Source organism: Ambystoma mexicanum, chromosome 7p (genome assembly GCF_040938575.1).
Source record: "Ambystoma mexicanum isolate Mex_15411 chromosome 7p, UKY_AmexF1_1, whole genome shotgun sequence".
In the NCBI taxonomy this organism is placed as follows: domain Eukaryota; kingdom Metazoa; phylum Chordata; class Amphibia; order Caudata; family Ambystomatidae; genus Ambystoma; species Ambystoma mexicanum.
In genome coordinates, this window is record NC_090939.1 from 827715078 (window position 1) to 827730486 (window position 15409).

The following is a 15409-nucleotide window of genomic DNA, read 5'->3' on the forward strand; positions in this document are numbered from 1 at the left end:
GAGAGACATATGGGTTGACAAATACCCAGATGATCATGAACATCTACCCAGTATACAAATTACAACTGAGTGAAACTAGGTTTGTATAACCATTTCAATTGGTGTTTAAAAGACAATCTACACGTGTATATGCGCCCTAGGATTACACGTGTTGATCTGGTATGAATGTGGCATCCTCTGTTACCCAGCTATGTAGCGTCCCCTATACTCCTGTAGCACCTCCAAAACAAGCCCAATAGTCTTAGTGTCCTAGCTGGCATTTGTATTAATGTTACCTGTACATAATCCCTCATAATGGGCAAAGGAACCACCTACTACACTTTTTTGAACAGGCAATCCACCCTCCCTGTCGAAGGCACTGTACAAGTCAGTGAAGAAAGAACAAAAACTTTATTAGTGCAATTAAAATAGTTCTTGAACAAGCCACTAAAACTCCTGTGACAGGACATCTTTCCCTTCTTCTGCAGCACCCTTTAAAGTCCTTTTGGGCAGGAGCTGGGCCTGTATATTGGGCAATACGCCACCTTGAGCAATGGTCACTCCAGAGAAGAGTTTATTCAGTTCCTCATCATTCCTGACCGCCAGCTGTAGATGCCTTGGCACAATGCGAGATTTCTTGTTGTCACGGGCAGCATTTCCTGCCAGCTCAAGCACTTCTGCAGTCAGGTATTCCAGGACAGCAGCCAGGTAAACTGATGCACCAGAGCCAATCCTATCTGTATAGTGACCCTTCTTCAGGAGCCGATGGATGCGCCCAACTGGAAACTGCAGACCAGCTCTGGAAGACCTGCTCTTCTTGCCTACTTTAGCCTTGGCAGTCTTCTTGCCTCGTCCAGACATGGTCTAATCTAAAAGAAAAAAAAAAGAATAAGCTGTGATTAGAAGTTACAAGATCAGCCAGTTAGCAGGTCATCCGTTAAAGCAATTGCAATCAACTGCCTCTTCAAACCCTCATTGAGGGCCAATTTAGGCTGAACGCACAAACACAGAAAACAGAATATGACAAGAGCTGCTGTGTCTCCTTCTGGCCATGTGATCGGCCTTTGCCAAAGAAATACACGCAGGGTACATTTGGAAAAACCACGTGATCAAAGAAGCAGCTATTAACGAGGACATCCCGAGCATTTTCTCCTCTCCAGCCCCATCCTCCTGCCACATATCCCCCTCTGACTTGATGAGCACCGAGCCTCCTCCATACAGGTTCACCCTTTTCTTCTAGGCCCATAGAGGACATATCAGCCCTCTTGTCCCCACCACCTGCTACCGGGTCTCTTCCCTCAAGCACTCGTGCACCCCTCCTGGAAAAACCTTCCAGACCCCTCTTGCTCAGCCAATTACCACCCCATCTCCATCACTCTCTTCGTTCCACGACCAACTGACCCATGAACGGGTCGGTTGCCTACACGACCATCATTATGGATTCAGAGCATCCAGAGGCATGGAACTGTTCTCCTGAACACATGTGAACTGCTAGCATCTCTTGATTCTAACTCCAGTTCCCATTCTACTATCTCTCCTCATCATTTGATACAGTCAACTACTCCATCCTCAAAACTGCTTCGATACCCTTAGTATCTCGGAGCCGGCACTGGATGGGCTGACCTTTCTCAATGACCAGAACTCCCAGGTTATTCTGGCCTCTTCCCACCTGTGGAGTTCCCAGAATACAGAATGGGTGGAAGTTCCGTGAGGGCAGCAGCTTGCCATTTTTTAAATTTGCGATCAGCAAAAGACATTTGACCGGTTTGTCAGAGCATGGCTTAAAGGCAGGGACAGTTGGCGAGGGTGCTATCAGAGGAAAAACGATTTGGCAGCTTGCGATTTGAAACAGCAGGGGGGAAAAATCCTTTATCGGCACGCTATGCATGGATCTCAGCAGCTGGATATCAGATCAGTGGTTGAGGGAGGAGCAGGCAGTTTATGACGGGGCAGAATTGAACTATGAAGACCACAATGGAGGAGCAAATTGAAGAGAGATTAAATGAAGAATGAGTTAGAGTGAATTGGTTCCAAGGATGCATAGGAAGAACTTGGGCAGGCCAATTAAAGCCAAACTGCATAACTAAAGTTTAGCTTGTAAAACAGGTGCAGCGATTGAGTCTAAGACAAATACAAAAGCTATGATTATGGCAGGGGTGAAATGGCATGTGGTGATCATTTAATCCAGACTTTTAACCAAGGGGGTGAGATGCTCAGGTCCACAGCAATAGTAATTGTCCAACAGAAACAGTAATATGGACAAAGAAAAGCCAACTGTCCAGGCAAACCAAACCCAAAGACAGGTCCAAGGGAAGTAAGAGGCACAGAAAAGGAGCTGGGTTTTTGCCCAAACATGCAGCACATTTTTTAGGGACTTGTACTGCTGCCAATTTTTCATGGTCTCCAGATGCTCAGATTTGGAAAGTTGCTGGATTTTAGCATTAGCTAATAAGGCCGTTTTTCTCCTGTATGCTTCACCCAGAACGAAGCATGGCCAAGGAACAGAAAGCAGAGTGTTTTGAAGATTTGTTTATTTGACTGGCAACGTACTAAGCACTAATCCAGTGTGTTTTACACCCATGCTGGACTTCCCAGACATAAATCACTCGTCATTCTTGTATGCAAAGTGGCCAGCATTCAGGGCACCCCACAGCCAGCTCAGGCCTCCCCAGATTACCCCCCCCCCCCCCTCTCACACACACACACGCGCGCGCCAGTGTGTGCACAGTAAATTGTCGAGTGTCCACATGCACTACTGCTCCTCCCAAAATATACCTTTAGACTAGCTCCATCTCGTGCTGCATAGGACTTGCTAGTTGGCTTGGTTGACCTTTGGATGAGGAAAATTAATGTGCCTTCGAAGTGTCCTTGCATTGAAGTCCTGCCAAACACAGAAGTCATTTTGCCAGGCACAGACATGCCTAGCTACTCGCCATTTCTCAGCATTTTATGGTCAATTAGTCTTAGGTTACTGCATGACAAATGTCCATCCCATGCCTACAAAAGTCAACTCGTTTCTCATATGCCCCCAATAGTAGAGGGCCGCTCACCCCGCCTTTCCTCCGCTAAGCAGAAACATCACATGTGCTCAATGACATTATGGGTAACGTGCGTGCTAGAACCTGGGGTCAATTCCTGGTCGCAGCACAAGGGCAACAACCCCACCACGGCTGTCAATTGGGGAGCAAGCTCAAACCCCCCCCCCCCCCCCCAACCTCTCGTAAACGGCCCGACTCACTATAAAGGACACTCTTGATGCCATCTTTAGCTCCCACAACCGGATACATCTAAACACCGCCCCCCCCCCCTATCATCTGGTCCAATCACTTCATGATTTCTTTCTCCATTCGCTCACCTGACCTGCTTCCCGTACTCAAACCTGAACCCCCGAATTGACGCAAATGCTGGAAAAAGCTAATAATTGTCCCTGACCTAGCCGACGCACTCCTCCACCTACCTGCCAACTGAAACAACAACTAACCCGACGCCTTTGACTCCTGGCTCAACACCTCACTAATACGGCTCACACCCTCTTGCAAACCATCAGCCCACCGTGGCCCGTTCCCTAGATGGTTTACTCCCGAGTTGAAGACCAATAAGTATATAAATACCTAGAAAGCAAATGGCATGGCAGAAAGACAAAACACAAGAGAGCAGAGCCACATTGGCCCGTCACCTTCATCAGTACAAGGCCGAAATCCGGAAAGCAAAAAAAGCCCACTACAACTCCCGAATCCTAAACTGCAAAAACCCCAGCAAAGAACTTCACAATATCATCACCGAATTCACCAAACCGGCATGCACTACCACCCTCCCGACCCCCTCACAATCACTGTGCAACCTCTCCACTTTCACGCCACGGCTTTTGAAAGAACAAGTGCGTTAGCCACCAAACTGGCTCTTACATCCACCAGGCAACCCTCCCCCCATACCGGCCAACCCACCGCCTGCGACCACTTTACAACCAACGTTCGACTAACTAGTCCAATATCACCCGACCAATTTCTCAAACTTCTCTGCCCGCAAACCATCCGGCTTCCAGCTAGACCCTTGCCCGGCCACAACCCTCAAAGAAATGTTCCCTTCTACCTGCGCAGGAGAACACGCAAGAGCCAAGTAAACTACACCCTTTCCTCAGGTATTTTTCCTGAAGCATTCAAAACGGTTCATGTCAAACCTCGAATAAGAAAACCTTCCCTCCACCCTTCGAGCCCAAAAACTACCGCCCATCTCAAACATCAGGTTCCTTGCCAAACTCATTGACCGAACCGCCTACTCCCAACTAAATGCTTTTGTCGAAGCCAACAATCTCCTAGACCCCGCACAATCTGGTTTCAGAGTCTGACACGGAACTGAAACAACCCTAACCTTAATCTGGGATGAGCTTAAAATCACGGCAGACTCTGCAGGATGCGCCGCATTAATCCTTCTGGACCTATCCGCCGCTGACACAATCACTCAATCCTCCTGGAGCGCCTCCACTCCCTAGGGATCCGTGGATCTGCCCTCAATGGATAGCTTCACAGGTACCAAATAACGCTACTCTCCACCTATTCATCCAAGCCCGACCACTCGACACAGGAGTTCCACAAGGAGCATGCCCATCCACCCTCCTGTTCAATCTCTACTTGATCACCCTCCCACCAATAATTTGTTCACACAACATCCTGTGTTACAACTGCGCTGAACTCCTGAACTCAAAACCCAACTGCCGACCTGACCTTGCCTCCTGGACAGAGTTCTGGATGACCCAAAGCCACCTCTTGTTAAACCCCTCCAAAACTGAAATAATGGTATGTGGCAACTCCAAACTTCTTCCACACCCACTACCCTGGCCAACCTGCCATGGGCAACTCACCGACTCCCTCTAAATCAGTAAAAACCTTGGATGCACCCTTGACTCTGATCCAACACTCTCGCGCCAAGTCAACACAAGTCCTGCCACTACCACCTTAAAATTCTCAGGCGCATCTTTCCATATCTCTCCTTTCCCAACAGACTGCGGTCCAATCAATTGTTATATCAAGACTGGACTACGCTAACCCCCTCTACCTCGGAGTCCATGCTTACCAACTGAATAAACTTCAAAGAGCACGAAACAGCACAGCCAAACTGCTACTAGCGCTCGGCCCGAGAGACCACATCTCCCCAGCACACTCTGCACTGGCTTCCAGTGGCCGGTAGGGTGACTTTCAAAACCTTATGCATTTCTCATAGAGCATTGCATAAAACCAGACCTCAATATCTTCAAGACAAGCTAAAACCCTATCACCCTCCACGTACTCTAATATCAAGCTCAGTCGGCCTCCTAGTCATACCTAAAACAAACTCAGTCAGATCATTCTCAGCGTTGGCCCCATGCTGTGGAACACACTTCCACCCCACATCCGCCTAACTGAAGATCTAATGTCTTTCCGAAAACTTGGCTCTTCCCCAGAAACCAACCCGTACGCAAACTAACCCAAACTGAATAACACCATCTCAATGACACCAACCCAATAACCTACTTGATGCTGAACAATATGACAAACAATACAATATCAAGATGCATGCGAGAAATCCACTAATAAAGGCTAATGTAAACTAAAATGAAACAGAATAGAACGAGTAAAGTAGATCAAAGCAGTGAAGTGGATAAAAAGAATAAATTGTACGAAAACAGTAATAAGGTTTAAATTAATGAAAAAAGATGGACAAAATGAGCGAAATGAATAAAGAGAAGAGGATGGAAAATGAATACAAGAGACTGAAGAGTACACAGACAGATGACACCGACTGTATGAGTGCATGGCATAAATGGAAAGTACAGAATAGACGATTCAAGTGCGTAGAGCGGACTGGAGTGCATAGAATTACGCAACCTTCATGGAATGGTGTGGAATGCATGGAATGTTTGAAAGAGCATGTAACCGATCACATCACCACACTTACTCTTCTTTACACCAACAACTAGAACCCAGAGATACTATGACACCATTCGGTATAACTGTTCTCATACCAACATCTGCCTCATACTTCCCATCACTCTAAACACTGCTGGTTACACACCCCCAGCCAGGCGTTCTCCTCAGGCCTAACAGCCACAATCGGTCTGGATAAATTCTGCCAGAACGAACACATACTCTTGATCTCTCAACCACCACACCTACTGCTAAGAAGCAGCTATTTCACGAATGCCACAGCGGCTGCACACATATCCTGTGCTCACATGCACCTTTGATTCGCTCTTCTCTCTCTACTGACTTGAGCTCAGTTCCCAAGGGCGTTCAACCTACCAGCGCCTTCAGACCATACCAATGTTACATAAGGCGCTACATAAATGCAAAAACTAACTGATACTAATCTTCCAAGTATCACATGGACTCATGGCAAATCAGCCACGATCGACTACATATATATATCAGCCGACCTTCATAAAGAAAAGAAATAAAACAGCCAAAAGTGATCACAGGATCCTGACGACACGAGATACTGATGATTGGATTAAATGATCAAATATTACTTCCAGAACTGAATACCACGACATGCATTAGAAAAACTTCCAGAACTCTGATGCGAACGATCTTGAGAATAAAGAGAAATTGAACTACGATTTGCTCTTGCAACCATACAGAGCAATGACAACAGCATCTCAAGCCGCCAGCAAATCCCATCAACACGCCTACAATGAGGATATAAGGAGGAAAAAACTGGAGTTACGAAGAACTATTAAGCAACTAAAAAAAAATGTATCAAGTCATGAACAACTCAAAGATACAGAAATTGAATAGAGCAATTCAAGATCAGAATGATGCAGAAGCAATGATATAGGAACACTCGAAACCTATGGAATTTGTTGAATCCAACTGTAACACCCCAGAAGATGCTAACTGACGTCTCTGAAGACGCATGGACTAGGCATATAACTGACTTATACCAGACCATGGGGAAAAAAAAAAACGCCCATCATAAAGCTCAGGCCATCAAGAGCGCCCAGACCAGATGGACTCACCATACAATTAAGATCATCGCAAAAATGTCCAGAACTGTTCAAATTAATTTCTAAAACCAATAAGATCCCACGCTCTTGGCAATTAGCAGTCTTGATACCGATATTCAAACAGGGTGATCCAAAGAACCCCGTAATTACAGACAGATTGCCCCGTTAGGAAAGATATTTGCAACAATATTGCTAGAACAAATTCAATCATGGGCAAAAGTAGCAAACATCAATGCGACGAGACAAACTGGGTTAAATACAATAGCAACCTTTTTGCTAAATCTTGTAAAGCAAGAAGCGATCAGAACCTACTGGCTATTTGTTGATTTACAACAGGCGTTCGATCTTGTGAACAGAAAACTACTATGGGAAAAGTTACAAACTTGGGGTTGTCCCGTGTATGTAGTAAAACCTAGGCAACTCTAATACATCCATGAGAGTAAGGATGTCCAAGTCAGGAATGATGAGATTCTAGATCTACCTGGAATGGCCTAAAACAGGGCTGCCCTTTGGCAGCAGAAATCCAGAAAGAATGTCCACAGAGCAAAACAGTGTTGCTTACAAAAATGTATCCATTTTTATTAACCATGATACAAAAATTCACAAAATGGTCAATGACAATGCTTTAAAGACCATATTATTACATATCACAACAGCATGGGTAAACATAATGCATGGCTAAAATTATTCCATCCTCAAATCCATTCATAGTGCAGCATTCAGACCATACAACATTCAAAGTGACATTCATCCAAACAATAGCTAAAAAAAAAAAAAAAGGACAATTGATTAGCGATCAGGAGAGAGTACAATCCCCACATCCCCGTCTAGTTATTTTAATATTTAGAAGTTGAAAAACATACAATAGAAATAATTAAAACAATCTATCGGAAGGGTGGATCTAGGAGTGAAAATGTTGTGTAGATCACATCCCTGGAGGAAAAACTCAACCGGTTGCGACGTAGTAGGTGTATTGCACAACGTCTTCATCAGGAGATATGGGACGAAAGACTGCAAGAGAAGAGCATTACTGCATAAATATGCGGCAATGCCTCATCTCATAGTACAAACCCAACTAATTGAAAATGCATTGTGTACCCACCATGTGCCACCTATTAAAAACCATTAGAGAAAAAGTGGACTAAAAATCAAGCAGAGTCAAGAACACATCCCAGTAGCGGAGAAACATTTAGAAAGACCAGACGCAGAGGTGCCTGCCTCGTGGAGTGTGCAAATGAGCAAAACATTTTTTTTGGTTGGAGACCAAAAAGGAGACATACACACCAGACCAGTTAGGGTGACAGACCAAAAATATATAGAATCCAAGTAGGAGAGTAGGCTGGTTAATAAGCCAACTGACCTCAAATGATGAGCCAATCACATACATGATGAATGAGAAAGTCTATACTGGAATCTGTACCCACAAGGGGCTGCAGCTATTCAAGAACTGGAAAACAGTTCAGCCACAAGTGAGACCAAATTGTTATACATTACACAAAAGAGGCTTACTGTGAAAGATACGGTTGTTACCTTGCCAGTGCAGGAGGACTGTCCCTAGTGATGCCCAGCATTAGTGACTATGATGAGATGACCTCCTGGGTTATAGATACAGTGGAAGCGATCGTATCAGCAGAGAATTACCAGACAAGCAGTGGAGCAAATGGTAGTATGGGTATTAGCTCAAACCATATCCACAAAAATGAGGCAAACAGCATTATACTGTGACCATGGGTAATTAAAACATAGGGAATGAAGAAGCCTTCCCGAAATAAATGCCAAGTGCCCTTGTTGTGGGCTGAAAAACAAACGTCTATGTGCTAGGACAAAACACTGCCGTGACCATATGAAGTGCCACGGAGGATGGAAAAGCCTCGGGACCGACCTACATAAGGCAACGAAGCGGGTAAATTTACTATGTCAAAATGCTGGCATATACGTTATGGGCGCCCGCCCGTAGTATAAACAGTTAAGCGCCCCATGGCTATCACACGGACACAGACTTAATTGATACGTGGACAAAAGAGGCGGGCAGCTGCAGTAAATACAGACAGCCCGCTCACGAAGCACAGCAAAATCACTGCACTGCGTAGTAGACGGTCAATCCACTAGATGGGTCTCAGCCCGTGGCATAAATAACGTGAAAAAGACATCACATAGCCATACTTGACAAAGTGGGAGTGAACGGCCCACGCACGGACAGGCCCGCCCAGCATGAAAAGAGAAGAAAGGAGACTAGTGTAGAGCTCCAGGTGCCCCAATGGTGAAATAAACCCACAGCACACTGCAATTGTAGGCAATTGTCTGAATGTCTGGTACAATTGCTAAATTGCAAAAACTAAAATTGCAAGTGCAGATATTCCAAAGGATTGGAACAGAATGGCCTCAGCATGTAATTGGGGGGTGGAAAACCCCATAGCAGAAAAGGTGTCGCCAAGCACTAATTGATTAAAATGTGCCGCCACAGTATAAACAATTGCTGATGGACTGCCAAAATCGGTACAAACAGCTCATATCAGCCAGGTATATATAGATAAAATTGTGAACCTGGTAGTGGCAACCCACACCTAAAGCTAGAAATGTCGGCTGCATGGAATGGCACTGGTGTATATTAGCCGTGGAGCAAAATAAAGTCCAGCCACAAAATTATGGACTGGTGCTGAATGTACCCATGTAGCATAAAGCGTTTACTGTGAAAGTGGACCGACTATCCCACATTGGACTCCCATGTTTCCATTGAGTTAAGCCCTTTGGCAGCAACTATCTTTTTACATCCGACTTCAAAAAAAGAACAAATACCTGAAAACCAACCCTGAGATTAAATACCGCTATCCTGCGTAACCTATGCAGACGATATTGTCTTACTCGCAAAACAAGGACTACAAACTGCCTTGACAATCCTTGAAACTTATATGGAACTGTAACACTCACCTGATTCCCACGGAGGCGCAGGTCTGGATTCGAGTGCTGATGCTTCTTCAATGGTGAAGCGCAGGACTCTGAAGATGGACAGGAAGGGCCCTCTACTCTGGCTTCTCCGGCTCGCAGGAATATTCCCCTGTGCGTGAAAAGGGAGTATTACCTACTGACTGAGTTATGCTCAAGCCTCCCACTCTTCCAACCCTCCACGATACCCTTCCACGATTCCCCGTGACGTCTCACCTTAGGGTCTGAAAGGACGAGCTCTCCATCCTGCTTCTGACGCAGGGGCGCGTTGAACCCAGTTACTTCACTGGATTGAGGTTGGATGGGAGTTCAGGTAAGCTTGATTATACTGGTAAGGCGCTGTAAAAGTTCTGTTGCAAGTTCAAAAGTTCAAGCTTTAAATAATAATGTTAATTGTCTTTTTTCAGGTGATGAATGAAGAGTCGTGGAGGCTTCTTGCAACAAAGCGCTGATGTTGATGTCTTTTCCCCATAGGGGCCGGGCTTCGGAATGCTGGCGATATGGCGCCGACCCGAAGTGAAACGTGCAGTTCCAGTAAAGATCTGGTAAATCCTAGATGAGCGCTCAGGTAATGTTTTTGCATTCGCTCATCTAATGTCTTTGTCTTTTTTCCCCATAGGGGCCGGGGTCCTGCTTGGAAGCAGCAAGACCCGAAATGAAATGGGAATGACCCAACAGGTAAGTCTTAGAAGGAAACTGAGCTTTTCCTATTCCCTTCCTTCTCTCACCTCTTATTCTTGTCTTTTTCTCTAGGCTCTGGGAAGTGGCTGTGTATCCGGATGATTGCTGCTGAAGATGGAGGAACCCAGGAAAGGTGAGTGAAATGCAGCGCTGCAGCGATCGTAACGAAATGCTTTTAAAAATGATGTCTTCCCTTTCAGGATCGTCGGTGATGTCTCCGTGGTGCAGATTAGCTGGTAGGTCTCTTGTCGCCCTTTGCAGGTGACCCAGGATGCTGACAGGCGTGGCTGAAGTCCAGATGCAGGAGCTGACACGGTGAGCGTCCAGCTGCGAGGAGCAGAACAACGCGAAGCGTGAGTTGCTGATCGGGTGTGGTTTAAATAGCTTTGGAAGAAGTTCCAAGTGTGTATCCTTCCCCAACCACACCCGGGTGGAAAGTAGTCCCACAGGTAAAGTAGTTCCTATTCAGGCCTCAAGGGGGCCTGGATGTGGCAGCATGGTCTGCATCAGGTAAGTGCACATTAAAACACTTGAACACATGTCTAGCTTTATGAGCCTGGCACCCAAGGCGCCAGGACAGAGGTCCAACATGAGCCTGGCGCCTAAGGCGCCAGGACTGAGTCCAAAGGGCCCCAGCTTGGGCCCGCTGGCACTCCCCTGGGGGAAATGATGCCTGCCTCTGGGGTTGCTGGGTCGGACCTGGCTCCTTGGAGGTAGACATCATGACAGGAACTGAATAAACTGAAAGTCAACGTCCATAAAACTAAAGTAATGAATTTGACATCTAAAGTCTGTTAAATATCTAGGAATCTGGATGAACCAATCAACAGAAAATGCATGGATGTTCCTAAGAAACAAAGCCCTCTCTTGCACGACAAGGCCGAATTCTGCATTGGAAATATGGGAAATTTTCGATGAAACCAATCGTAACCTTCTATCGTCAAAAGGTAACAGCTATATTGACATATGGAGGCGAGACATGTTGAATCTAAATCTGGATACCTGGCATAAACTGGAAGGGATCTTCTGGAGGAAAGTTCTGTCCCTCCCAAATACACTACCTATAGCAAGTATACGATTTGAGCTAGCCCTACAACCAATGCAATCACTTATAACATGGAAGAAATTGTACCTATTCAGAAAAATAAATTGAGCAAAGAATTTGCTACGGATATTCAACACAGAATCTACCAATTCCAATGCAACTGTATTTGAAATATGGAAAAGTCACATCGAAACAATCCAACTTGAAGCGGATATCTCAAAGGATATGCTACTAAGAAGACCTCAAAAAGCTTAGAAGAAACCAATCAGCAACGACTGGATTGAAACAAACAAGTGTCTAATCAGGCAAACTAAACTGCAATTCCGTCAACAGACGGAATATTTTACCAAAATTTGCTAATGTTTCCAGACAGGTAAGGGACACCTATTTAAGGCTTTGTTTAAATATTCTCCCGAAGAGAGAATATATGGCAAAGAGGAAATTAATACCCAGCGATTTGAACTTCTGCTGTTTTTGCAAAGAAAAGACTTGTGGAAACAGAACATTTTTATGCAATGCCCAGCTCTAGCAGGAAAAGATCTACTTACAGAACATTTCCTATGAAAACTTTAAACACAACTATCGCCTGAAGACAGATGGGCAAAATTTCTTTTGGGCGATTTGCACATTGTGAAATTTTGGGAAAGTATTGCTGACTTGAAGTAATCCTCTTTAAGCAAGATGAAAGGTTTTGGAAACAAAACCAAATAAAAAATAAACGGCCTCATCAATTCCGATCTCGGTCATGCAGAGTCTCTGGTTGGATGTAGGTTCCATCGGAATCTCAAATTCCCTTTCCCTACCAGCTGGATATGGAAAGAAAAAGGAGCTAAAACACCCAGCGCCTTACGCTCTCCTGCTAAATGAGTTAACGAAGAATTAAGGTTTTTATTATGGGCATGGTGACCCCGCTTTTCTGTTTTAATCCAGTCCCATGATCCCAAGCTCCTTTTAGTACTTCTGGTCTACACAGGAGGTCCTCCTGACTGAACCCAGTAACTTGTAGCATAATCACATACAGAAGGATTTTAGCACACTTAGAGCCACCATTCTGCTGACTGATATTTAGGTCACCATAGAGTATCAGGTTCAGCATTCCTTTAATTCCACATCCCTACTTCAATACCCAATATATTACTGCACCAGGCAGCAGGTTTTAACACTAGTGCCACAATGCAGGTAAAATTCAGAAGAGATCTTGTATCTCCTTTAGAGCTGGTAATGGAAAAATTGCCATCCACCTTACTAATCTGGTTTGTCAAGTCATGTCTTTGATAACATAACCGCACTGGACAACTGATTCTGTTCTAACTCAAGTTCTCAAATTGGCTGCTGATGTACTGGCTCTGCTTAAATAGTTGTGGGTTGTCCTTTTGCAGCCCTGGTTCAACAATGAATTGAAGTGACAGCACTCATATTCCTCACATAATAAAGTCTTTGATCTGGGTAATTCCACCCCACACCCAGAGGGTTGAAAAACTCCCTCAATGGAACTGCATGCCATAATACAGTGTGGGTAAAGTAGCCTCTGAGGAACAGCCCTCATGTCAGTTGTAGCCTCATCCTAGGTAAGGTACTAAAGGTGCCAATTCAGCACCAGATACAACGCACACCTTTGAGAGTAGAGATGAGGGTGGGGGGACAACAACCAAGCCAAAGTCACTCAGTAAAATACCTCAATGGCAAGGGCAGGGGTAGTGAAGCATCACAAGCGTAGTCAGCCCAAGGGCTGACCACAATACAGGGAAAAATATATCTTGGTAAACACATCTAAGTCTAAGAGGGGAAACCTTGGGGGCGGGCACAAACCAGGAAAACCCAATCAACATGGGGCCAGGGACACTGAGCACAAACTGCTCATCACAGGCAGAATCGAAGCAGCTAAAAGAGCACTACAGGGTGGTCTGCCAATCCAGCAGTCAGAGTAGAGAGGAAGGTTCCATGTCATTTCATCGTGGAATGATTTTTTTGCTTGAGTTTTTAACTGCAATTTTTACAGAAAAACCCAAATTATTTTGGGGGATTCCCCCCGAACCCCCCCATTTTTTTCCCCCATTTGTATTTATTTTCCCAAACACCCACACCCCATATATAATTTACCACCCCCCCCCCCCCGCTGTATTGCTCGCCAATAGTGCATGGACAGTAATTTATCACCAGTACAGCCGCAGAGCCAATACTTTGAACGCAGGTAGACAACGCAATGACTTACAACCACACGCACACTTAAGAGTGCAAGTAGCACTTATACGGCTATACATTCATAGTTAGGCATATATACAATACAAGCATAGATCAGATAGTAAATTAGCAAGAATACATCACCATGGGCGTAACTTGACAAAACCTCATCTCGCCAGAAGCGGCTGAAAGACCCCGATAACAGCCAGGCCGAGAGCACAACAGCCCACAGGTATGTCGGACCAGAGCGTCCCCCGTCCGACTGAGGTCTTTGTGCTTATCCAGTCTGACCGTTGAGGGTTTCCGCATATATGCCCTCCTCAACAAGGGGTGGCAACTTCTCGAACCTTCTGGCAATGCGCTTGCGCATTGATGGGTGACCGTTGGTTGCCAGCTGGGTCAACCAACAGTAACCTCAAGGAGCAAAGCGCTTCCCTCTCCTAAATGCCCCGAAAAAGTCCATAACTCATCTCAAAACCTTGGCGCAAGCATAGCAAACCAAAACAAACCTCGTTATCAGGTACAAGCCGGCACCTGCGAATCTTAGCTTTCCCAGCACCGTGTCCTTGGCTGAGAAGGCCTGCATTCCAAACCCATCAGCCAATAACGTTGAAAACATGTTTCGCAAAGCAAAGTGCAGCTTTCCACTGAGGCATGGATAAATATCCATTATGGCTCTGAGTTCCCCCAGAATGCACTGCGCACCAGCGCCATGTTTTAGCTCGAGCACCACAATCCACCCTTTATTTACCTTCCATAGCCCAGTGGCAAAGGAGGCGGTCTTTGAAACCGCCGAAATATTAGAACCAAGTTGGGAATACATTGAATAAACAAGCTATTATAATAGCTAATATAATACAAATGCAAGCAAAAGCATAACGCAGTGTACCTCCAATATCAGGAATCCATGAAAATAACCAATCCCACCAATTTCCAGTATGATCCTGGGATACTTGAGAGATGAGATCTCTCAAACCTCGAATATGACTTTCAATGGATCGTGAATGGAAACACATCCCTTCAACTGCTTTACAACCTAAATTATGTTTCAGCAATAGATAAAACGGCAGCCCTGTTTTTCAAAGTCGCTTTTCTAATAACTTTGCTGTCAAGGAGTAACTCTTCTAAAGCTTGAGAAGTATGATTGAGTCCTTTTACTACTAAACATGCTAATTTGATCAAAGACTTATACCCCCCCAGCAGCTAAACCCCAAAATGCTAGAACCTCAGCTTCTGATAGCAAATGCACATGCACATGTGAATCACAATCGGGAGATAGACCCACATATTCGAAAGTTGATCTTTTGCTTCGAGATATTGCTGGGTGTAAAGGGAACATCATTAGTCCTGATCGAGTTAAGGCACATGGACCTCCAGAGATGTTAGCTGGAATGTAGTGTATGTGATGTTGCCACATGAAAAGAGCCATCCTGTTGGAAGTTTCACATGATTCAGATGACTGGCAGCTATCACGGTATGATTGCAAGACATAGTATTATTCACACTGGTACATGTGCTTGGAACTCGTGAACACAATCGTTTCTCGAACAGTTTGATTTTTGTGTTTGGCAAATCCCAACAGCTAAATTTAACCAATTTCT

The 15409-nt window shown here is 45.1% G+C and overlaps 1 protein-coding gene across 1 annotated transcript in view; it reads right to left on the minus strand.

Moving 5' to 3' along the window:
- Nucleotides 1–371: 371 nt before the first annotated feature.
- Nucleotides 372–15409, minus strand: part of LOC138525573 (histone H2A-like) — a 29641-nt gene continuing 14603 nt past the window's right edge. The window contains exon 2 of the mRNA XM_069635617.1: nucleotides 372–848. Coding sequence (XP_069491718.1) covers nucleotides 427–840 — 414 coding nt within the window. The 5' untranslated portion in view covers nucleotides 841–848 and the 3' untranslated portion in view covers nucleotides 372–426. The remainder of the gene's footprint in view (nucleotides 849–15409) is intronic.